Raw genomic sequence first — 24,196 nt, forward strand, 5'->3', positions numbered from 1 at the left:
TATACAATATATACACTGAACAAAAATATAAACGCAACACTTTTGTTTTTGCTCCCATTTTTCATGAGATGAACTCAAAGATCTAAAACATTTTCTATATACACAAAATAACCATTTATCTCAAATATTGTTCACAAATCTGAAAAAATCTGTGATAGTGAGCACTTCTCCTTTGCCGAGATAATCCATCCCACCTCACAGGTGTGGCATATCAAGATGCTGATTAGACAGCATGATTATTGCACAGGTGTGCCTTAGGCTGGCCACAATAAAAGGCCACTCTGAAACGTGCATTTTTGCTTTATTGGGGGGTCCGAAAACCAGTGAGTATTAGGTTAGGGTAATGTTGTGAATCGAGTGGCCCATGGTGGTGGTGGGGTTATGGTATGGGCAGGCGTATGTTATGGACGACGAACACAGGTGCATTTTATTGATTGCATTGTGAATGCACAGAAATACCGTGACGAGATCCTGAGGCCCATTGTTGTGCCATTCATCCACGACCATCACCTCATGTTGCAGCATGATAATGCACGGCCCCATGTTGCAAGGATCTGTACACAATTCCTGGAGGCTGAAAACATCCCAGTTCTTGCATGGCCAGCATACTCACCGGACATGTCACCCATTGAGCATGTTTGAGATGCTCTGGATCGGCGTATATGCCAGCGTGTTCAGTTCCTGCCAATATCCAGCAACTTCGCACAGCCATTGAAGAGGAGTGGACCAACATTCCACAGGCCACAATCAACAACCTGATCAACTCTATGCGAAGGAGATGTGTTGCACTGCGTGAGGCAAATGGTGGTCACACCAGATACTGACTGGTTTTCGGACCCCCCCCCAAAAAAGCAAAACTGCACGTTTCAGAGTGGCCTTTTATTGTGGCCAGCCTAAGGCACACCTGTGCAATAATCATGCTGTCTAATCAGCATCTTGATATGCCACACCTGTGAGGTGGGATGGATTATCTCGGCAAAGGAGAAGTGCTCACTATCACAGATTTTTTCAGATTTGTGAACAATATTTGAGAGAAATGGTTATTTTGTGTATATAGAAAATGTTTTAGATCTTTGAGTTCATCTCATGAAAAATGGGAGCAAAAACAAAAGTGTTGCATTTATATTTTTCTTCAGTGTATAAAGATACAAACTAAAAACAGCAAGATACCAGTACATTTGTTTTTTTTTAAAAAAGAAGTAGTTTTTTGTGTGAGAGGTTTAATGGCCAAGATGCAGTTGAAACTGGGGGTTTTCAGTCTGCTACGGAACATGTGTAGACTTTCAGCAGTCCTGATATCAATGTGGAGCTCGTTCCACCATTTTGGAGCCAGGATAGCAAACAGGTGAGTTTTGTTTTGGGGTATCTGGGTCCGTGTATTGGGGGCGTAGCAAGCCGATTGGTGGATGCAGAGCAGAGTGCACGTGCTGGGTCAAAATTACTCTTATTATTGTATCGTTCTTCCTTGCAATTTGGGGCTCAGTTTAATGCCCAAAGACAATTTAACATGTTGACAGCAGGGGCCTGGGGTCAAACCACTGTACCTCCAGAGCCACAGCAACCCACTGAACAGATTAACATTCAAAGGATTGACTTTGCTGATTGGAGGGCAAAAGTCACAACAAACAGTGTGGTCAGTGCTTCCCATTCGGTCAACACCAGTCATTTTGGGTGACAGAGGGGGACAGTTGCCCTCATGAAGCCTTTAAATAGCTCTGGGCATGTGCCATCTGCTTTCCTGAAGGAGTTGAGTAGCAGGGCCTGAGGGGCCCCTGAGTTGTTGCTGCTGCTATTCTGGTGACATTTCCTCACAGAGAGCCTGAGCTATACTCGACCTCCCCATGATGGTAGCGCGATCACTCAGGAGACTAAATCTCTACCCACCGGTCTGACAGTACCTCCCTTTCACACGGCTCTCAATCTGACTGGACAGTGACCTCACCATGAACGCTTTCGTATAAATGAAATAAAGAGGAGGGGCTGGATTAGCTGCATATAGCCAGTGGCCCTAATTTGGGATCTGGTGACCAAGCTTTTTCCACAGGTTTTTGGAAGACTGTGGTAGGTGGACCCAGACCCTCTAGGGCAGGTTGTATAGGTTATTATGCTATGATTTTACTGGTCTGGCCCACTTGAGGTCAAATTTGGCTATATGTGGCCCCTGAACTAAAATGAGTTTGACACTCCTGCTCTAGGGAGCTCTGGGGCATTCTTCTTTGGAAGAACATTTAGTGGATCATAAAGGTAAATAAAAGTATGTAGTCAAATGTGAGAGCAAAATAAGGAGCTATCTATAAAGAAAGATAAACTCTTGTAAACATTTATCTTTAAAGACAATGTTCGTATAGACATGCATGGTGAAAAAGAAACACCATATTGATAGTAAACAAGGCAGTGTTCATGTTTCCCCTGGCTAGACCCCTCTGAAGAAGGTGGGCGCAGTCTTTCCCACAAGGAGGGAGCATTACGTCTATATCCACCAAGCCCCCAGGAAGTGTGCGAACTGTTGTAGAAAAATGTTTTGTAATGGCCAATGGTGGTACAATAACTTTATCGCCAGTCACCTCATGCCATAAGCGATGCGATTCGGCCAAAAGATAGTTTTTGCCCATTGACTAATATTGGGAAAGGGACATCTGTACATCAGAGTGAATATCCCTTATTTAGATCATTAGGTCATTATGTTGTAAAATGCACTTATAGCTCAATTCATGGGACCGATGTGTTCAGAAGATCGCTAGAATATTCACAGAATTTCCACATATACCAACCAATATTTATGAGAATGAATGAGGCCCCACCTCCAAGGCTGTATCAAGTCCTCTTTATACATCAATAAGGTCTCTCAGAAGCTCAGAGGTCTGGGCCAAAAACACCTTTACTCTTTTTCATTAATAATTTTGGAAGCCTCATATTTCAATGTTTTAATCAAACTCCGACTGAAACACTGTTCTGCTGATTATTGAAAGAGTATAGCAATAACTTCTGGTTAGTAGCTGAATGGCAGACACCCTCATGGCAACATCTTCAATTTGTTGTAAATATAGTGGATTAACTACTGAGTCACTGGCAAAACAACCATATCCATAAATGTGTTGAACACAGTAGGTTGTATTGGTGCGAAAATAAAATAGGTAGCATTGGTAAACATGGACTGACTATAGGAAACTACTTAGGCCTACATGAGTGCTGTGCCTTAGTATCTAAGAGGATACATTTGTATTAGTTTTCATGTGGCTGATCACCTATGACTGTGACCCAGGTAGAACTCTACTCGCCAGCTTTGGTCACGTTTCACTCCCTCTGCTGCACATTATAGCACATACTTAGGCCCCCCGATAACACCTTGAGGAGAAAGCTCCTGCAGAAGTTATGAGAGTGGGTGTGCCAGCAGCGAGGTGTGGAAATGTGAGCGCTGATGAAAAAACACCTCAGCAGCAGGGTGCCCCAAAGCTGCAATTCTTGCTGACAAAGAGACTTTCAATCACCAACACTACAATGACAATACCCACCGAGGGGCATGTGTTGTGCACAGAGCTGACAGAAGACTGAGTGGGATGGATGTTCCTGTAAGAACCTGGTGAGAGAGTTATTCGTGTGACTGTTTTTTCAGAATGGCCCACTTCTCTCCTTATATACCAGCTCCAGCTGAACCCAACAACCCACCACAAGACCATAAAATAAGGCCAAAGATCCTTTAGGTTTCATTCCATAACATGTAAAAAGTAAAAACTATAAAATATTATGTGCCGTATAAAACACAATTGGTTAGGGAATATTTCTAGAATCAAATCCTTTAAAAATGCCCCCATTGCTATTTAAAAGTAGTAATCGTAAACCTAAGAAATAATAATAACACAGGATTTCCAGAATCCAGCAAAGCTTGATCCACAATTTGGCAGTGTTCGATACTTCAGTAGTATTTCTGGACAAACCGTGATTTTAATAGCCAAAACATGCCCAGACTTGTTTTGTTGCCTGGACTGGATAAGCTTAGTCATGCTTACAGCAGTCATGCCTTTTCCACAATAACAAAACATAGCACTCTGACAGTGTAGTTTATAGGTATTACTGTAGGTGTGTGCATAACCTTTAACACAGCTAACAAACACATCATCTTATCTCCATACAGTCATTACTGGGTGTTGAAAGTACAGAGGCATCACTCCTACGTTTAGATTATTAGGTGTTGTTAACTTCAAGAGATAAACAGTTGAGAGGTCAAGTCCACTTCCACAACTTCAGACTAATCAAGCCCTCAGTGAACATAAACAAAGACACAAGACCACGAGCTCTTCTTACAAACAACAGGATGTTGACAAGGTAGTGTTTTCCTTGGTTAAAGGGTAACTTTGTTGTTGTTCTTCAACCTGGACTGTATTTTCACATGTTTTTGTGTCTACTCTGTGTACTGGAGCAATTTCACAGATTATTGTCCCCATTAGTCTCTTAGACATAAAACCTTGTATTGTTGTGGGCTGATCCAAAAAATAACATTGCAAGGGCTCCTCAACGAAAAACTTTGGGATGTTTCCATTGTACGATCTTAGGGAAACACACACACATTCTGCTGAACACATGTTTTGTTCGGCAGAACACCATTTTTATGATTTTAGAAAGCGTAAATGCAAACAGCAGAAGTAAAGAACGCTAATGCTACATCACGGTCACATGGCTGCTCATCACCTTTGCTAAGCTAAAGGTGAATTGTGTTCAGTAAGATGACGTTTAGTAATCTCAATAAGTCACTTATTAGCAACGGGCGTTTTTAAGACTAATAGAAGCTTTAGTAATTCAAGAGTAGGGTATTTACGGATGTATTTTATGTTGTGGGACACAACATTAACATCTCTTCAGGTTGTGTTAGGCACAGATTATATTTCAGGCATCTAACCTTAAAAACATTTATTAATTAACCATTAACAAATCTGACCAGACAATGGTAACAGAAGTGTTAAAATACTGACTAGTCTCGTTTTAGAACTCATTCCTGCGCCAATTCATAGGGTTCAGGTGGAAAAATAACAAAGTCATCTTCTAAAGCTAGTCTTATAAAAAAAAATGAATAAACCTTTATTTGTACCTCTCTATGGAAACCTTTACACCACAACTTTTCTTAATGTAGAGACAGAGAGTGCATTGTGTGGGCTCTATATATGCAAACGTTTCAAGAGAGGTTATATGGAGACAACCACAATCAGCAAACACCTTGCTTTATAACACTGTTACTCCTCTGACCTCCCCTGCTTTTGCCATTATTGTTTACCTCCTGATAAAAGCTCCTGTGTGTCAACTATTATCCGATGCACAAAGTCAAACAGAACCAGTGTTTGCCCTCCCTGCAATACTGACTCCAATTATAATTGACATTAAACCTCATACAGGAGGCCATTAACAAGCACAAAATGCTTGTGTGAACCTAAACTAGTTGGCATTTCTTAGAACAAACACTAGTTGGTGATCCATAATCAAAAAGTCGATTCACGCAACAATTAATAAAATAGTTTTAACATTTAAGAATAAACTTTAAAATTAAGTGGATTTCAGATAACCTTAAACGATTTATTTATTGTCTTTCTTGCTGAGAGTTAAATTGATAGCACTCTACTTGTACGCTAAATATGCAACCCAGTCTCACGGCATTTCGTGTTATAGTCATGACATTTAATCTATTGATTCGTGTTCACCAACACGATTTTCGCATTTTTTTTGTGTCACAGAACGATTTTAAAAGCAATGTATTTCTATTGGTAGTGTGTTTCGTGCCCGCAGCACGTCTTTTTGTCTGGTCGGGTCTTGGAAGACCGGAAGCTGTGGGGTTCATAAAAACATGTTCTTACTCAATATCTTACCCTAAGCCTAACCCTATCCCTTTTATTTAAAATGATATAATGTTGGAGTTTTTTTGCCATCCGTGAGGAAAAGAAATGGGGCAAAGAGCCTCAGAATACTGAAATCTGTATTTTTTGTCATCTTTTTTTCCTTCTAATTTGTTATTATTATTTGGTGCAGGCACGAAACATACTACCAATAGAAATACATTGCTTCTAAAATCGTTCTGTATCAGAATACTGAAATCTGTATTTTTTTGTATCTGTTTTTCCTTCTAATTTGTTATTTACATTGCTTACATTGTGACACGAAAAAAAATTGCGAAATCGTGTTGGTGAACACGAATCAATAGATTAATTTTCGTGACTATAACACGAAATGCCGTGAGACTGTGTTGGAATATGAGGAGACAGTTAACTTAGATAAGCGCTAGCCCCTATCAAAGCAACAGTCTTACCCCCCGTAAAACCTAAATATTTCATTTTCACACCTTTTGAATGAATTATACAAACACAATACAACATATTAATTTATAAGCTATAGAGGTTCTGGTAGGCAGATTTGTGTTACTTTTGGAGTTAGCGCAGGCTAGCTATTCTCCTCTTCTATCAGTTTTTAGGCTAAGCCTGTGTGGGCTAAGCTAAGTTAGCTTCTGGCAGTATCTTCATATTTACTGTACTTCAATCAGGATGGTCAATTCTTATTCATCTAGCAAAAAAAGCTATTCCAAATATGTCTGACTATTCATTCAATTTGATTGTAAAATGAAATTGTAAAATTACCTGATAGCCAGAAACTAAAGCTCTATTTTCAGGCTTAAATTCTTCGTTAGAGTTGATGGAGTTTAATCTTCTAAAAGCTGCACCGACACAAAGAGACAATGCAAATCGAAACTGACGCATGAGTTGGATCATGTGAGTCAGACCAGCTGAGGTGTGTGTGTTGAGGGAGAGACTTAGTGGGTGGGGTGGCATCCACACAGCTTCAATGAAGACTTAAGGGACTTTTGAGTAATTGAAATTGTTACGGACACCATCGAGTTTGTGTGAGTGTTATGTCTGCTGAGTCGTCTTTGCCAAAGACAACAATTGGAAAAGGTGTGCGTGAGGTGAGAGCGCTTTGCATGGAATGTCACAGCTGATTTACATGTCATAAACAATTTGGATGTGTGTATTCTGCGTGTGAGTGACGATATTGCTTGCAGCGGTGCTAGTGGCTGTTGTCAGACTGGTGGTGTTTTTCCAGGGCCAAGGGGAGAATCTCCGGAGAGTGTGTGTTTGTGTGGGGGTGCCTGGCTCTCCACACGTGAGCTCAGCTGACCCAGTTCAGGAACTACATGCAGACCAGTGTGTGTGTGGCTACAGAAAGGGCCCGTTTGTTCAGATGTCCCCGCGGCCCCTCGCCCAGGAGTGAAGAGCTTTCAGAAAGTTCTCTCACGGACAACACGCGCACTACTAGGGCAAACAAATTAGGAGAAGGCTTTTTTCTTTTAAATAAAAACCAACGTAAGAACTTATGCTAGCAGTTTGTTTATTTATGTTCAAAACATTTTTTAACTTAAAGTTGAAATGGTATTTAAACTTTATTGTCAACATTAAGACTTTATTAGACATACAACAAATATATATCTTGCCCAATTATCTTGTCAACATATGTTTTGCCCTGATACTCTTCCTTAACCCACACACACCCTTTAAAACTGACTCTTCTCCAAACAAGTGGCCGTCTTGAAAACTGGTCAAATCAAGACGGCCTCGCCCTCCTCCCTCTCTTGACATACAGAAAAAGAGAGGGGTGTAGGAGGCACCTCACACTCCCCCCCCCCCCCCCCCCCCCGCACTGATTCATATTTGCACAACAGAACTTCTTCTTTCGAAAAACACACCCACAACAAACAGGGACTCGTAAAACACTCTAGGAAAAACAACTATTTCAGTGACAATGAGAAGTATGCGAGAAATGTCTGTGATGGGATGCATGTGGGTTGGGACCCATTCAGTTGGGAATGCAAAACTGGGCCTACTGGGTTAATGAGTTTTGACTGGTGGCTATGAGCTGGTGAGCAGTATCCCCAAAGTGAGATGATGAACAAATTATGATGGTAGCTCGTTTAGGAAACAATTTAGCATAAAAAAAAACATGTTTTGTCACGTTATTTAGTCTCAACGTGGTTGGTTTTAATAAAAAATTGCCATGGGGGGGCTTTGAAACCATGTATGTTTTCAAACTTAAATGTACATATTATTTCATCTTTATGGTGGAATTCTGTTTTCAAAGAAGTAAATGTAAGCCCCTCCCAGTGTTCCCCGAATGGTATTATGGTTGTTTTCGCAGTCAGACCACTTTCTGTTTTCTTCAGAGATACCAACAACACAGGGCATCATCTCTTTCCATACATACAGCAATATAATACAGAGACGTCCGTCACAAAACAATCTCTCCATTGTTGTACGAACAAGAAAATCAATCTTCTTGTTCGTACTGTCTATCGTTAGCAACACGGCTTTCGTTAGCAGCCTGGATAACGTTACTCTCCGAAGCAAAAAATCTACCCTAACATCCCAAAAAACTACTAACCAGATTTAAGTACTACATATGTTGATTTTTCTCTCACAGCTGACTAGCTACTGCGAAACTAAACTCAACAACAGGAAATCATGCAACACAATGTCAGGCTGGTTAAATCATATACAAATGAAATGGCTTTTCTGTAAGCTTAACTGGTTAACCTGGAACTGGACCATGCCTTTACATTCTGACCAAACCCAACTGGTACTGCCACATTTGGAACGCTAAACATTTGCTGCAATCTTTCAATTATTGGGATATAGCTAGTCAAGAAATGTTCCTATAATCTGTCCCTTTCCCTGTATCGACCAGGCATTATATTTATACTGGCACACATGGATGTAGACAATTTGTGTATTCAAAGACAGAAATTCAACAAATTACTCCAGGATCCCTTGTATGGACACTATTCAAACATGTGTGTTTTAATGAGTGGGAAATTAACAAGGTTATCACCCCAAAGCTCAACAAAACACAATGATCCAGACCCTTTGGGGTTGGGTAGCAAAACTCTTTCCCCATTTTTGTTATACAAGTTCTGATCTGAGTTGAATGAAGCACCAGCAGCTATTCATTCTCCAGAAGAGGGTCCTTATTTAGTGTGTAGGTAAGCTAGCAGGGTGGAGTTGCTCTGTGGTTAGCATGATAGCTTACAGCAGACCCACGCTGTCTACATGACTGCAAGACGGGTAAACATCCAAACAGAGATGCAGACCGGCACACCTACATCCATGCACCACCCACCCTGTCTTTCCCCATATCTCTGTTGTTCCTTGGTAAACACAGGGGAAGCCCATCAGGACATGACGACACCTTCCCAGTGAAGTGAGGTCGAGTTGGGAGGATCCATTTTGCTGTAACAATGCCCTCTCAGCACGAGATTGGGAAAACAGACTCCACGCATGAGAAAGCAACATGCTCTGCTCATTAAACCCCTCCCACCAATCTTTCCATTGTTAAGATGGGAGGACGGGGGAGCATAAAAAACCTACACCCAACCTGACAGGGTGACTGGATCCAAAGTTTTTACAACGGTCACATGACCTGTGCTGCAATACTATTGGCCTAGAAGGGCTGATATATGGCCTTAAAAGGGGGTGATGTCTTAACATGTTTCCATGATATCATACATTTCCTATACTTTCCAGGAGAACAGTGCAATGTTCATTCATTTAAGCATGAATCACTGTTAAGAAAGAACAGTGTATAACGGTTGTTCTCCATTGAGGAAAACCACGAATATACCCAATCACTTAATATTTATGGTCACAACACAACAGAATCACAATTTATTGTCACATGATCCATAGATTCCAATCAGTGGGAAGCTAACACACAAAAAGAGAAGAAAGGGCAAAAGAAAACCCAATTTGCAAGTAATATCATCAGAGAGCACACACACACATATATATATATATAAACAAAAGATTTTGCAGGTAAGGCTTATAATTATTTAATTTAAAACAGAACATGATTATCTGTAGTGTATTGGTTAAAAGAAGAGAGCAAAATAAAAGCAAATGTGCCAGAGATGATAAATGCTCATGAAGCAAAATAACAACCCAAATACTGTAAGCATGGACGTATGAATATTCCTAACCTGCAAAATGATTCCTCCATATAATATCAGCGATAGTCATTGGTGGGCCACCGGCAGGGTGTGGTTTACCTTTGTCATGGTCAGTCCTTATCATATCCATTAAGGAATTCTCCAAAGAGTGCAAGCTAAAAGCATCAAAGGGCCGATTCCGGTCCTGCAACACAGCAAAACAGGAAGAGGGTTAGGAGTTGACATATTTATAAAATAAACATAGGGAAGGACATACTTGTATCACTTTATAGCTGCTACATTCAACACATACACAGTGACATTCAGACTCTAGATCTGAACATATGATACTAGTATTAGGTGTTGTGAGTCGCTATTGTATACATAGACAAATACACAACCTGCCACTCTAATACACATTTGGAATAACCAACAGATAAGGAAACAATATAAATATGAAAAGCCTATGTTAAGGAACATAATGTTACAAAACTGGGGAGTGTGTGGTAGGGAAACTTTTTGGGAATCGAGCCTTTGCAGACAATTAACATGCACAAAAACCTAGATAACAGGCAAAGGGAGACCCCATAAAACATAACAGGGCCTCTTTAAACTCTGGTTGGTTGATTGCATTGCAAAGGCATATCAAAGGCAACAACCTGCATGTATCAACAGCTCCTATTTTGAGGTTAGAGCACAAGACAAGACTAATCTAAATTAAGGATCTGGGTCTAGATTTGATGGGTAATAAAAAGAGAAAAATAGAATGTATGTGTCTGCCCCGGGTATAATGGTGAACACAGCTGAGCTGATATTGTAAGGAAGATATTAATCTTAGTCAGAGGCTCCTTAAGCCTTCATATGTCAAAAAGCTACAATTAAAGTACAGACGATATTCTTCCCTGAGGAGCCCCATCTGTCAGGATTTAGATTGACTTTAGTACAGAATGTCTTAACAGAGAGGCAGCTTAAAGATAAAACAGCTCCTCCTTGGGCTTTCTCATAATGTACTCTTCACTGATCTTGTGACATTCTGGAGGTTTAATTCAGAGTATCTACCATTTTGACTACCATGCAACTGAACAGGGTTTCGACTAGAGCTGAAACAAATCCTTAATTATCAGATTAATTGAACCATAGACAAATGTTTTCAACAAAATGATGAATAATTGAATTGCCTAAATGGTCTCATTCCTTTATGATATAACATTGAAATATATACTGTTGAACAAAACAAGCAGTTTAAAGATGACATGTTGTGTTCAGAGAACTAGAGATAGATAATGATAACTACTTCACTAAATATTTTATACCAAACTATCAGGAAAACAGTTAATTACATTACATTACATGTTACTTGTTAGACGCTTTTATCCAAAGCGACTTACATACTCAATACTGTGGGCAATCCCCACAGGAGCAATTTGGGGTGAAGTGTCTCAGGGACACAACGACATGCTGACTGCAGTGGGATTTGAACCTGTGACCCCCTGATCCCAACACCTACACACAACCCACTGCACCACACGCCTCCACACAGTAATAACACATTTCAGTTACCACCTCAAAGTTGTTTGCACCACCAACCAGTAAAGTCTTTCACATAATCTATACATATTAACATCACTTTTATCATATCTGAATGGTAAATGGAATGGAGAAAAAAGATAATGTAGGGATATAATAGTACTACATCACAGTCACATGAGTTTCATTTAGAAATGTGTCCCCCCCCCCCTTATTTAAGACACATAGAATCTTTGGAAATGTAGGAGTGGGTTATTTACTGGGATATTTTATGTCATAGTACAAAACGTGAAGCCTGTGTTAAGTTCTGATTTTAATGGATCAGTTGAATGCATGACAATTCAGAGGTAGTTGATTCTCGCTAACAGACTGAAGTTAAGGATGAAATATGGAAGGGACTATGAGCAGTTATATCAATCTGCAGAAAGACGTTCTGCAGATTTAACAACAGAAGGACAGGAAGTAAACACTAGAGGGAACGGCAGAAGAAGAAGGACAGGAAGTAAACACTAGAGGGAACGGCAGAAGAAGAAGGACCAAAAATATTTCCAAAAAACCTTGACTTTGAGACGAGGGAACCTTAGTGGTCAAATGCTGATACATTTCCGGGGTTTAGGACTCATTCATGAATCATTCTTTTGAGTCCAGTACCGAAACAATATCCTCATGGTTAAACTGCTCATTGATCATGAAATGTTTAGACCCCCGCTGTGTTTCATTGAATCTATGAGAATGTCATGTGTGCCAAAGCCTGAGAGCCGGAGCCTGGAGCCTTGGCAGCTGTGTCCTGTGTCCGCTGTCCGAGCCGGGGCCACATTGTTTGCACACCACAGCTATTGTTGCCCATTCGGCTGAGCATTCAAAAGTGTTATTCCCTCCACTCTGAACCCGCGCCACGTAGATATAAATCTGCCCACTTGGTACAAACGGTCAACACTTGAAACGCTGAGCTTTTCGTTTTCTCCCCCCCACCTCCTCTCTGACACATGTGGATGAGCACAGTGACGGTTGGGGGTTGAGAGCTCAGTGTAGTCAAATGACCTAAAGAGATCATGTACAAAAGTCCCAAACAGACTGTTTAGACATCACATAAGAATCCCTATAGTGTGGAGCACTTATTCAGGTTTGCTGACACTGCAGCTCATCTTCCTCATGGCAGATAAACAAGATATAAAAGAGTTCATGAAGGGGGTCACAGTAAATAATAATTAAAATATGACTGAACAGTCGGCTTGTATAGGTTATAGGCTGCCATCTAATCCTGCCCTTAGATGGAGAAACAGACAGACATTGCTGCCATCCGCTGCAGCATAATTCTTTTAAAAGAAATGGCTTACTTATTAAATAAATCAGGAGCACTTTAATTGTAAGCTATATCTAGAATATTTGAACCACTTTACCTTGCCCTTTGCGACGGGGAACTGAACTCGTTCCTTTCTTGAGGCCACCAGACTCCATTGACAATCGAACCGTCCTGAAGAAAGGTTTTGCTGTTCTACCATTTCCTGACTGGTTAGTTGGTTTTGTGTTTGCCTTTGGCTAGTTTTGATTCATGGTGTTCTGGAAGGTAAAATTACTGTTTTTGTTGGTGCAGTCTGGTGGCTTTGAAGAGAGCATAGATAACAGCTTTACTTCCCCGTCACGTAGGGCTTTCTGATGCCAAGGTTAAGCAGAGAAAATGGGCTAAATATAGTGTACACTATGACTGATATTGATTTGTATAAGTAGAACCTGTTTTAGGCAGCTAAATACTACATTGCTTTGCTCCCGGGTCGATATTTTTGCTCGCTTCTCCAATCTGGGTCAACACCCATTACTATATTCTGTAGGTAAAACACAGACTAAATAAAGTCCAACCTCATGTCAAAAGATCCAAACCATTGCTTTAATGTGTAGAATCAAAACCAACAGTGCAACCTTAACCCTAATGAATATATGGAGCTTTATCCCATCTGATATTTATATTACATTAGACACACAAACTTGTCCAAGCTCCTGTCCTTTTGCATAACCATCAGCTAGCACTTGAGTGTGAGACTCAACATGTCAGTCCGCCTTCTAACTTTCAACTATTTGATCTGATATGATGTGATTAAGATCACAAGCGACCACACAATCGTCGCCCAGAACATCATTTCAAATCAAGGTATCTGTAGAGAAGCTCATGTGACTTTGTGTCTTAAGCTTCACGCTGACATGTTAAGTTGGATTCCCCACATTCCTCTGCCTTTAAGCAGCAGCCAGCAGCAGGCGAGTACGAGCACATAGGAGCACACACGGGACTCCACATTTGACCCTGTGTTTCACCTGGGGGCATCTGAGTAAGAGTGGGATCCACAGACTGACAGAACACCTGTCCCCAGCTGTCCCCATGACAGTGAGGCTGTACCGGTGTGTTCCCTGCCTGCTGCTCGCCTCAGCAGTTCTCTAAAGTCTCACTTCAGCAAACAGGGCGCTTGACATGTGGCACCCTGACCTTGCATCCTGGTGATAACTCTTCCCCAATCATGGCTGTAATTGCTAAATAGCTAAGTGTGGGCTACAGCCAGGAATGCATCACTGAGGGATCCATAAGTCTTTAAGGTCTAATAGGTAACCTTTCTGCATTAGGTTGTCCCAAAAATGAATTTTGTTGACTTTTCTTCTGACCTAGACATACAAGTCATTTTAATCAAGGGGTTGTCTTCCAAAAGCTGTTAAATAAGTAGTTTTGAGCAAACATTTAAAAAATAAACTTGTTAGATCTTGGTTGTAGGACACAAATTCTTAACGTGAAACTGCTTCATTTAGTGTTTTTATCTGGGGTTTTTCACCTGGCCCATTTGTTTTGAAGACAAGGAGACCTCTGTGGTTTATTATTTGGAAGATGACGATTCAGACAACAACTCCCATGATCCCTGTACTTGCCGGCATTACCTAACCCTGTCTTTTGTTCTGATATTAAAAAGGGGAATACATATTAAGTGCACTCCTCAAAAAATGTTAAAGGTCCCATGTCATGGCCATTTCTACTGATCATAATTCCACTGTTGAGGTATACTAGAATATATTTATATTGTGCAATTTTCCAAACTGACATTGGTTTCTAATACAGCATCTCTGTATAGAGCCGTGCCGCCGTGTTGGCGGCACGTTGCGGGGCTCACTGCTGTGAGGAGCGGACAGTGTGAGCTGGCTTACTGGTGTCGCTTTCTGGTTGCTGCGTGGGGTCTGCGAGACAGCGGGACACGGCGAAGCCCGGCTCGAGCACACACACACACCCGCAGCCTGGCTGTGGGTCTGTGTGTGTGCCGGGCCTCGCCGTGTCCCGCTGTCTCAGGCTGAGAAAAATAAGGCTGTGTGTGTGTGTGTGTAACGTAGCCGTTACGTCACTTAGCCCCTTACGTCACTTGGTACCCGGAAGAAAAATTTAAATCTCCAACGAGGCGTTCTGTGGCAGCATAGACAGGACTTTTCTGTGTTAGAGTTTTACTCCCTACAGGGTGTACTTTGAGGGTTTGTGACTCTGCAGACCGTTTACATGCAGAAAAAGCTACATAACACACAAGGGGACGGGTAATAACCGCAAAAGCATGACATGGGACCTTTAAACATGTTTGTGGTTCTGGGACAATCATGTCTTATTTTGGAGAAAATGTTCCTTATCATTAATTGATCCCCAAGCAATATGATGAATTGATCCAACCAATTCAATAGCATTCGATTTACAAGATGTGAAACCGAGAAGGAAAGGAAAATACTTTCATCTAACTGGCTGGTAGAAGCAGATAGATGGAATTTTTTTCCTAGCAAATTAAAACTGAACATTTCACTCAAACAAATGACCAGAAAATATTGCGTCATGTTTTAACCATCTGGCGACACTTAACCACGTGAGAATAGATGACTGTACCGGTACGTAATCGCTGCTGTGTGCCCGCGTTTCACTTCAGCAAACAAACAACTCTATGCAGCATGACATTTGGCCATTTGACCTTGTCTCCTGGTGATAACTGGAGGTGTAAGCTGGCCAAGTCTGTGAAAAAAGATAGAGGCACTCAACAGAGGAAACTGTGTAATAAAGCCAGAGGAGGCCTCAGTGACACAGACAATCATCATTTCCTCTAAAGGCTATACGTTTCAAGCTGGCTGGAATTCACCCTGCGCCAGGCTGTGTTTCGTCTGCACATGTAGGCCTCTCTGCAGTTACAGGTTAACGTTTTGGCTCGTGCTCCATTCTGCGCAGTCTTCGCTTTGATTGGGGGAACAAGTGCTTCTTTTTAAGTAAGTCGGTGGTGACTTAAGGGGGGAGCATTCAGCCGGCTTATTTTTCATGTTGGCTTGTTTGTCAGCCAGCATAACTAAACATAGGGAAACACATGACTAGCCATGTGAAAAAGCCATACAGTATTGGGACTGTTCACTGTGTCCCGTTTGGGGATAAAATCAGAAATACAGGAACAAAATAGGGATATAACAGACACTGCAATGCGGCAGGTTACCAGTTAACAATAATGTTCTTGTTTCCTTTGTCAACATTAATCATGCTAATCTTGCTAACAATTGCTCATCCCATGTTGTTATGGGACCCAACAGCAAAAATATTTTTTTGTATTTGGTTTAAACAACCTAACCCTTTCTATAACTAGAGTTATCTACATGTAATACTTTGCTTGTTAGCTGTCAAGTACATACAGCAGTTAATGTTAGCTAGGCTATACCGCTATGCTAATAAAGAAGGTTACCTATTTTGACCATTAATAAAGTTTGTTCGTGAGGTATTTCAGCAGAAACACGGCCGTGTAACAATGTAATAATAGTTTAGTACGGGCTTCTTGTTACTCTAAATTGGTTGTCCCTGCCTTCCTTCTCAATCTTAGATTCAAACTCCACCCACTATGCGGTCACAAGCCAATCAAATGTGAGTGTGGATGTTGCCTTGAGGCACTGTCCAACATATTGTAATTACACAGAAAGCATAAATAACAAAAGATACTGAAAATATCATCAGAAATATAAACAAATCGCACGGTAAAAATAATGTATTACTATCATTGTCATTATTGCCGTCTTCAGACAGATTGTATTATTATTGTTATTAATATTTGTTGTAGTAGTTGTAAAAGTAATGGTGTATCCATTTTAAAATAATGAGCATAACTGCAACATGGTTGCCACGAATTCCAAACGAACACAATTAAGCTTACAGTACTCAAGCAATTAGGCAAGATGGCCTGTATATTATACTATATGTTAAAAAGATGTATCTTATTCAATAAATCTTTGAAAACAAGAAATCCCTTTTGATCATGTGAGCTTGTAATAAAGTGTACTAACTGGAGCTTGTAATAAAGTGTACTAACTGGAGCTTGTAATAAAGTGTACTAACTGGTCCTGTCAGTGTAAATCCAGAAGCATACGAGCAGCACTTGAATGCGTCATATGTGACATGTCCTTTAAACCTCACATGCAGAGGGAATTTAACCATTTTAGTGCAGTAAACCCTGCAAGGCAACTAATTCTAGGAATGACTCAATGCGTTTGTCTTTGAAAGCGTACAAATAGCCGAGATCGATGAGTCATACTTAAAGGGCTTGCTGTCTCATTCAATATCTTTGACCTACACCACACAATCTGACAATCTGACAGAGAGCCAGATGAAAATGTGACTGCTACCAGCAAAACCAAATGGCCATTTATCAATTCACAAAGTCACATGGTGACACTGAAAATAAGGTATGTAATGCTGAAGTAACCACATCTTAATCAACAAAAAATAATAGCATGATACTAAAAGTGAAGACCTAAATGTAACCTTTGTGAAAAAACGTGAGAATAAAGGATATGAAAATGTGTCAATATGTATGATCTATGCTATAAAATTGCTAGTTGTTCCTATTGTTAATGTCATGAATAGACTATTAATCACCACAATAAAGTGACCTCTAATGAATCCATGGCACTGATGGGTTCAGGGTGACCTTATCAAAGGATAGGCCCTTTTTTCCTTCTGTCTCTGATGCTTAATATTTGAGTAGAATATATTGAAAACAATCACCCGATATTCATATTTTTGATAGTATGGGTACAACTAACGACATTGGTGCTCAATATTGGTTAAAGCAATATATAGTTAGGCCCAGGCCTGGAGAGTGCTTTTACCTGGAAAGGCAGTATGTTGTTGCTGTTGTCAGTCCTGAAGGCGCTGTCCTCCATCCAAGGCTTTGGGGTGAGGGGACCGGGTCTTGGGAACTTGGGTGGTGCTATAACGTTGCTGCTATAGGGCTTTTTCATGGGGGAGATGGGGTTCAGGGGAGAGGGCACCCCGACACCGACTCCGACTCCAACCCCGACACCCACCGCTCTGCGCGGGTCCCTGCCCGCCTGCAGCCCGCTCCACGGGTTGGAGGCTGTGCTCCAAGCCGCGTTTTGGTGATTATTCCAAGCGGACGACGAACCAGAAGAGGACGACGACACTTTGCTGTTATTCATAATGGTCTGATAAGCGTTTCTCTGGGGGAAGGGGCCTTGGTTGGGGCTGACAGGGGATCTCCTCTGCTGGGGGGGCTGCTGCTGCTGCTGCTGCTGCTGCTGGGCTTGCTGTTGGTGCTGCTGGGACTGGGGAGCCAGACCCATCTGCGGGGAGAAATTCCCCCCGAACACCGGGTTGACATGATGGGGGAAGTTCTGGAAAAGCATCGTCCCGTTCACCGAGGGTATTCCCTGGAAAAAGCTGTCGTCCACGGCGGAGTTAGTGGTTCCCGTGGACCAAGTGCTCCCGTACGAGGAGGACGGGGAGGACAGGGGGCCGCAGGTCTCAGACTGCGGCTGGTGGTGATAGCTCAACCCGGGCAGGATCGGCGACTCCATCGGCATCTTGTCCCTGCTGTTCAGCGCTGAAGCCGAAGACGGGCTCTCCGACTCCGATGAAGAAGAAGTGGGCTCCGATGACGGGGTCGGGGTTGAGGGAGGAGGGTCTACTTGCGTCGGGTCTTGCTGATGGTGAGGCTGGGCTTTGTTTTTGTCCATCAGTAAATCATCCTGCATGGTTTGCTGAGCTGCAACGAGGGGAAACAGAGACGAGGATTTATTATAATGGCCGTAATGCAGGAGATCACACACCGGGCTGTTGTAGTATCTGATGAACTGGGACAGCTCCGACAAGGATATGATGTTAGAGGGAGCAGGCGACGCAAACGCGTGATCACCCATTTATCCGAACCGAAGTAGAGGAAAACACACTTCCCGAGGCTATACCATAATGATCGCCACAAATGACACACCGAGCATACAGCTGCTGCAGATATTCACCAGATTTCGCCACGTCTCGTTTTTTCCTTCCACGCAGGAACTCCGGAGTTGCAAACTCATTCAGTGTGTGTGTTTTTCACCCAAGGACCTCCCCCTATATTCATTTACATACGTCAGTTAATACAGCTGTCCTTCAAATAAGGCATGGTGACCCAGGCACTTCGACACACGCGACCACAGAGCTGTTATAATAAAATACACCGACTTCAACCAAATGGCACACTTCGCCGCTTTTTATGCAGTGGGAAATGACGCACCTGAGCCGCTTTATTATACCGCAAATATATCTCATGTTACCATTACAATTAAAACATGTCAGTCTTATGCTATGCTATTTTTAACACGATGACAAAGATAATTTAACCTAGTAACCTAATACTCAATAAAAAAAGTCCATACATCAATGATATGATTTATAGTCAGGGGTTTTATTATAGCGCAAAGAGGGACTCTCCCTGAGGTCCGCATTGACACAGCAACGAGTAAGCATTATACAAGATGTACCCACTTGCATCTGAATAACTTATAGGCAATGCTGGAACATGACTGAAAGCTGTGTTTATCGAATATTCAAAGTTACACACTATATATTGAACCCTTTAACGCAGCCTTTACTTTGCATTTCAGAGACAACGCCTTGCCACTTAACAAGCACACCCTGGAATATTATCAGGACGTTAATTTTGCATTCAGAAAACCACATTATTAAACCCAACAGTGCAGTAGGCTAGGAGAAAATGCAAATAGACCACAATATGTCGGATCAAAGGCTGAGGAATTGAACACATCATGTCAGATGTCAGCACATCCATACCCTATAGTCAAATCACCCAACGTTGAAATCATACTAAATTAAAACCCATAATTAATGTTACACCCACAATAACACTGATGAAGCTCCGGAACCGTGACTGCAGGAGAGCTAGTATGCAGACAGCACCGAGGCCTCCCAATAACATGAATGCAGAGGACTGTAGACTTTCACAATGACAGTCCAGATGACATGTCGGATCATTTTACAAGTTTGGCTTTCAAGATAGTCGCAATATCCAGCATTGTACGGTGGTTAATGGTTAATCCGTGTTTTCCTCCTCCAAGAGCTGCGCTTCCAAGGTCATGAAAGCAGCATAATCAGCACCGGCCCTTTAAACCACACGCACGGCCAAATCCTGACCCTTCCAACGCCTGTTTATCGTGCCATCCGATACATTTCATGAATATGTCCTGCCATGATATCTCCCCTTTAATCCATGGTATGTCCCCTCTACACAAACGACAAAACAGCATGCAGACACAGATAGTGGTTGTTGATCTTCTTAAATTTGAATTACCTTTATCGTTCACCTTTTGGGGACTCTGTAAATAAAGATATTTCTGTTTGCCTCGTCTGGGTTTAGTCTGACAAACGAGCTACCCTTGTGCCGAGATAGTCAGCAGTTGCCTCAACAGCTGATTGACTGCGGCTCATGGGTGATGCCGCACAGGCTGTAGGGAGTTGTAGTTTTTCACTATGCAGTGGCAGTGGCCTTTTCTCTTGACTGCTGTGTAAAAACAAATCAGTTTCAAAGTTGACTTTTAAGTGAGGTTATACAAGATAACTTGTTGAAGCAACAATTACAAAAATAGTAAAGATTGATAAAAACAGTGTCTTTGTCTCTTTATTTATTTATCTCTCTGTATGGTTAGTTTGCTATCTAACATTATTATTACAAATAAGATCAATATGACTTGTTTTCATACATTTAGCAGAAAAAAATTGAATGAATAGTCCTCACTTTTATATTAAGTTAAAGACAAGCAAATGGGACAAAAATACTGCTGCCTAAATAAAACATACCTCTATTAAAAGTGTTTTGTTGCCATATTTGCATCTTCATGATAGTTGTATCTTCCATAAGTCGTGGTGTCTCTTCTGCACATCTGCCGGGAGTGGATTTGACAACATGGATTTGATGTGGGCTTTAAACGGATGGAGGCATTATGAAACTACATTTCCCATGCACGTGGAATGATACCCTTTGCGGTGCCGTCCTTGTTTTGATGACGCCATCACGCACAGCAGAACTATTTTGCGTCACCTCAGAGACGGCAGTTAATGGAGTAATGCGGTCACGCCAAAACGATAATGTTACGGACAAACGGGGCCGTAGCGGATTCAAAGTGGATTTATTAAAAGCGTGACATTGCACCGGGTGCAGATACATGGTATCAGACTACCATGACCGCAGAAGCATAGGTTTATGCGCAGTAATTGGCTCGTGTGCAGCTGACTCGCCGTGTCAACACAAAGGCCTATGTAGCTTGTTAGCATTAGTTCACCAGCTAGTTAGCTTTAACGCCAACCTCAGCTGTTAGCAAACTAACAGGCGTGCCATTTTAATGTTTTTACTGTAGCCCAGTTAATCTGCTCAGCCTACAAGACAGCATTGAGGTGTTTGTTGCCCTTCTGCGATAATGGGGGAACAGGGTGCGGTGGTCTCGCAGCAGAATTTGGACAGGTGAGTTCAAGTTTAATGCTAGCATGCTAATGGTGGCTACGTAGTTTTACGTAAAATCTGACAGATGAGGGGCGGGGAGGGCATGTTGACTTCTCCCCCTCCCCAATGTGACATACGTTACATTGAGAGAGAGAATGATCGTTTAAACCTAGTACTGACTTGAAACTCAGTTTTAACTATCATCAACATAAGCTTATGGTATTTTTGCAGTGTTTATACAGGACGTCCTTTGCTATTGTCCTATCAAATAATATGATTAATGCAGGAACTAATCTTAATTGCTGCACATCATTTTGACTATATTCCTATTTACATTATGATATATTATCACGGTAATATATTTACCACGTAACTAAAATTAATAGTTTCAACTGCCACGTGTGATGAACTATTGACCTTTGTTGCTAAGGAAGGTTCTGTATCCAGTAATATTTGTTAAAATGTCGTTCATAGTTAACAATTATGATGGTACTGAATGAGTAAACCGCCTGTGTATCTTTCAATTTACTCCCCAGGATATGTAAACAAATACAGGTGCATACAAGACCTGCAAATATCCAGTTACTTGAATACATTTATTTTTGTGCGCGTGAACAAAGTTTGTGTTCCCACACAGATTTATAAAATAGATACAATTATTTTTAGCATACACTGAGAACAATGCCTGAGTGAATGGTGAAGGTTTCTCATGTCCTTAGGAAAAACGGTATGAGAGAGGAAGTGCAAACAGGTGTCATATGTCAATAGATTGTCAATAGTGAGTGTGGAAATATTTTGCACTGGAATGGTTGGAGAACAAAGAATGCTAAAACTACAGTGAGTGTTTTAAGGGGTAACATTAGGGTTTGCAACTAACAAATCTGCCAACAAAAGCATGAAGCAGGGAAATCTCCAACCGGACAGCTACATAGCCAATATTTGGAAAATAATATTCTTAATGAATAACCTTTTTAACAATTGCACTTGGCTAGCTTTGAACACTTGAACATGACTAGCTTTGTGTCATGATGTCAAACTGTCATGGCTGTCAAATGCCTGTACACACACGTTAGTGAAACTCTTTTTAGTCCCTTGCAGTGGCCATTTTTACAGCTGACATTTAATGTGACATTGCATTTTCTGACACGTTCTTGATATCCCAAAGCCTTGCTAAGCAAAATGGAGCACCTCAAGTTAAACAGATTCATGATCACATGGAAGGGAGATTCACAGGGACAGGTGGAGATTTTTTGAATGCTATAAATGCATAAAGTCCACATTTTAGATGATTTCAAGGCCCACAGTCAGCAATTCTATAAGTCTCTTGCAGCATAGTGAGGTTCTAAACCTTTCACAAAGATGGAGCTCGTCACTATGGTGGTCACACCAGACATAAAATGCGCACACTGCAGCCTAAAATTCATGGCTGAAAGACAAGCTACCAACCTCTCGAGGCTCAAGTTAAACACACATCAGCACATAAATATTCTGCCTCTGTTTAGCTTCTTAGGTCATGGCTACAGCTCAGTTCCGGCTTTGAATATTTCCAGTGTTGTTGTTGTGTGATGCATTTTTTTGGGTTGATGCTGCTCTAAAATGAAACTTTACTGCATCTGCTGCTTTTGAAAGTGTAAATTCAGACTAAATTACATCGTAATATAGTTTACATATTTTGTAGGCAGACCTGGAATTGAGCATTGCTAGGGCTCTCAACCTAAATCATTTAGGATGCATCACTGCACCACTCTATAGTGAGAACATTTGAAGCTCCCGGGGCTTAAGTTTGATGGCATGAAATGTCACACAAATTTGATGTATTGTGTGTATTAGACATAAATATCTTTAGTGAGTTATGTTTGCGTTTAACTTGTATTAACAGTAGAGGCTTAGTTTCTTGGGCCTAGAAGTAGCTTCGATTGATGTGCAATTTGTTAGGTTTCTTTTTTGTAGCACTAGCTAAACACTATGCAGTTGTGAAACTCCATTAAATGAAAGGCATGGGAACTCAAATATGGACTGCCTTTCTGTGGCATAGCCATCTAGATTTAGAAGGACACTTCAATTGCATAACACAGTTTAGGATAAATTGTACTGGCCTAAATTATTGGAGCCATTCTAGTTAACCAGTTAAGCCCCATGCCCCCGGTACCGGGTGGGGCAACATCTTGCAAGAAACAGCGTCTGAGGGCTTCTTAACATTTAATAAACTATGAATGTGTCATACTCACTTAATGGGAAGAAACTCAGCTATCAGACAATATTAACAATTTTTAGCTAAAGAAAATACATGGTTAATAACAAAGGCTCTGAATTAGCCCTGAGTGGAAAAATGCTAACGCACTTAGCACAGAACTCACGTTAACATACCCTTTTTACTTATCGGATCTGCACAAGCAAGATATCAGCTAGCAAGCTGAGATTCCAGAAATATTAGTATCAAAACTCGCGGCAGGGGAAGCAAACACAGACATCACACAACATAGCTTTATGGAGCAAGCACGGGAGATATGTCTTACAGGGTTCTTACGGTCATTAAGAACCTGGAAAAGTCATGGAAATTCAAAATGCTAGTTCCAGGCCCTGGAAAAGTTATGGAAAACAATATTTTTCCCAAAGTTTTGGAAATGTAACTAAAGTTGCATCAAATATAATTTATATTTGATCTAATCGCCGAAATAGTAATACTATAATGATAATAAATACTGTATCATATAGTAATGAAACGTAAAATAGCATTTAACTGTCGAGGTATTTTGCTGGTGAGAGATTTTAGTTGCTTTAGCGTGTAGAAGCTAGTAAGCCTACTATTTGATTCAGACCTTATTTTCCTGTTCCATGTTAAAATAAACCATTTTCAGTGGTACGCTGAGAAAGAGTAATTTTTTTGGTCATGGAAAATTAGGTAAAGGTCATGGAAAAGTCATTGAAAATCATTGGTGAAAAAGTGTATGAA

General features: G+C 41.1%; 2 protein-coding genes across 7 annotated transcripts in view; one reads left to right on the forward strand and one right to left on the reverse strand.

Annotated features, from left to right (window-relative positions):
- The window catches only part of cpeb3 (cytoplasmic polyadenylation element binding protein 3), a 51,597-nt gene extending 31,359 nt beyond the window's left edge, over positions 1 to 20,238 (reverse strand). For 2 of the 6 annotated variants that reach the window (XM_034223815.1, XM_034223810.1), the window contains exons 1-2: positions 17,618 to 18,760; positions 10,070 to 10,154 (exon numbers count right to left, since the gene is read on the reverse strand). In XM_034223815.1, coding sequence (XP_034079706.1) covers positions 10,070 to 10,154; positions 17,618 to 18,667 — 1,135 coding nt within the window. In that variant the 5' untranslated portion in view covers positions 18,668 to 18,760. The other 4 variants (XM_034223801.1, XM_034223793.1, XM_034223823.1 and 1 more) reach the window with 3 other exon arrangements.
- A 576-nt stretch (positions 20,239 to 20,814) lies between these two features.
- The window catches only part of march5 (membrane-associated ring finger (C3HC4) 5), a 61,046-nt gene continuing 57,664 nt past the window's right edge, over positions 20,815 to 24,196 (forward strand). The window contains exon 1 of the mRNA XM_034223911.1: positions 20,815 to 21,264. Coding sequence (XP_034079802.1) covers positions 21,221 to 21,264 — 44 coding nt within the window. The 5' untranslated portion in view covers positions 20,815 to 21,220. The remainder of the gene's footprint in view (positions 21,265 to 24,196) is intronic.

This window comes from Gymnodraco acuticeps, unplaced genomic scaffold (assembly GCF_902827175.1).
Source record: "Gymnodraco acuticeps unplaced genomic scaffold, fGymAcu1.1, whole genome shotgun sequence".
NCBI lineage: Eukaryota > Metazoa > Chordata > Actinopteri > Perciformes > Bathydraconidae > Gymnodraco > Gymnodraco acuticeps.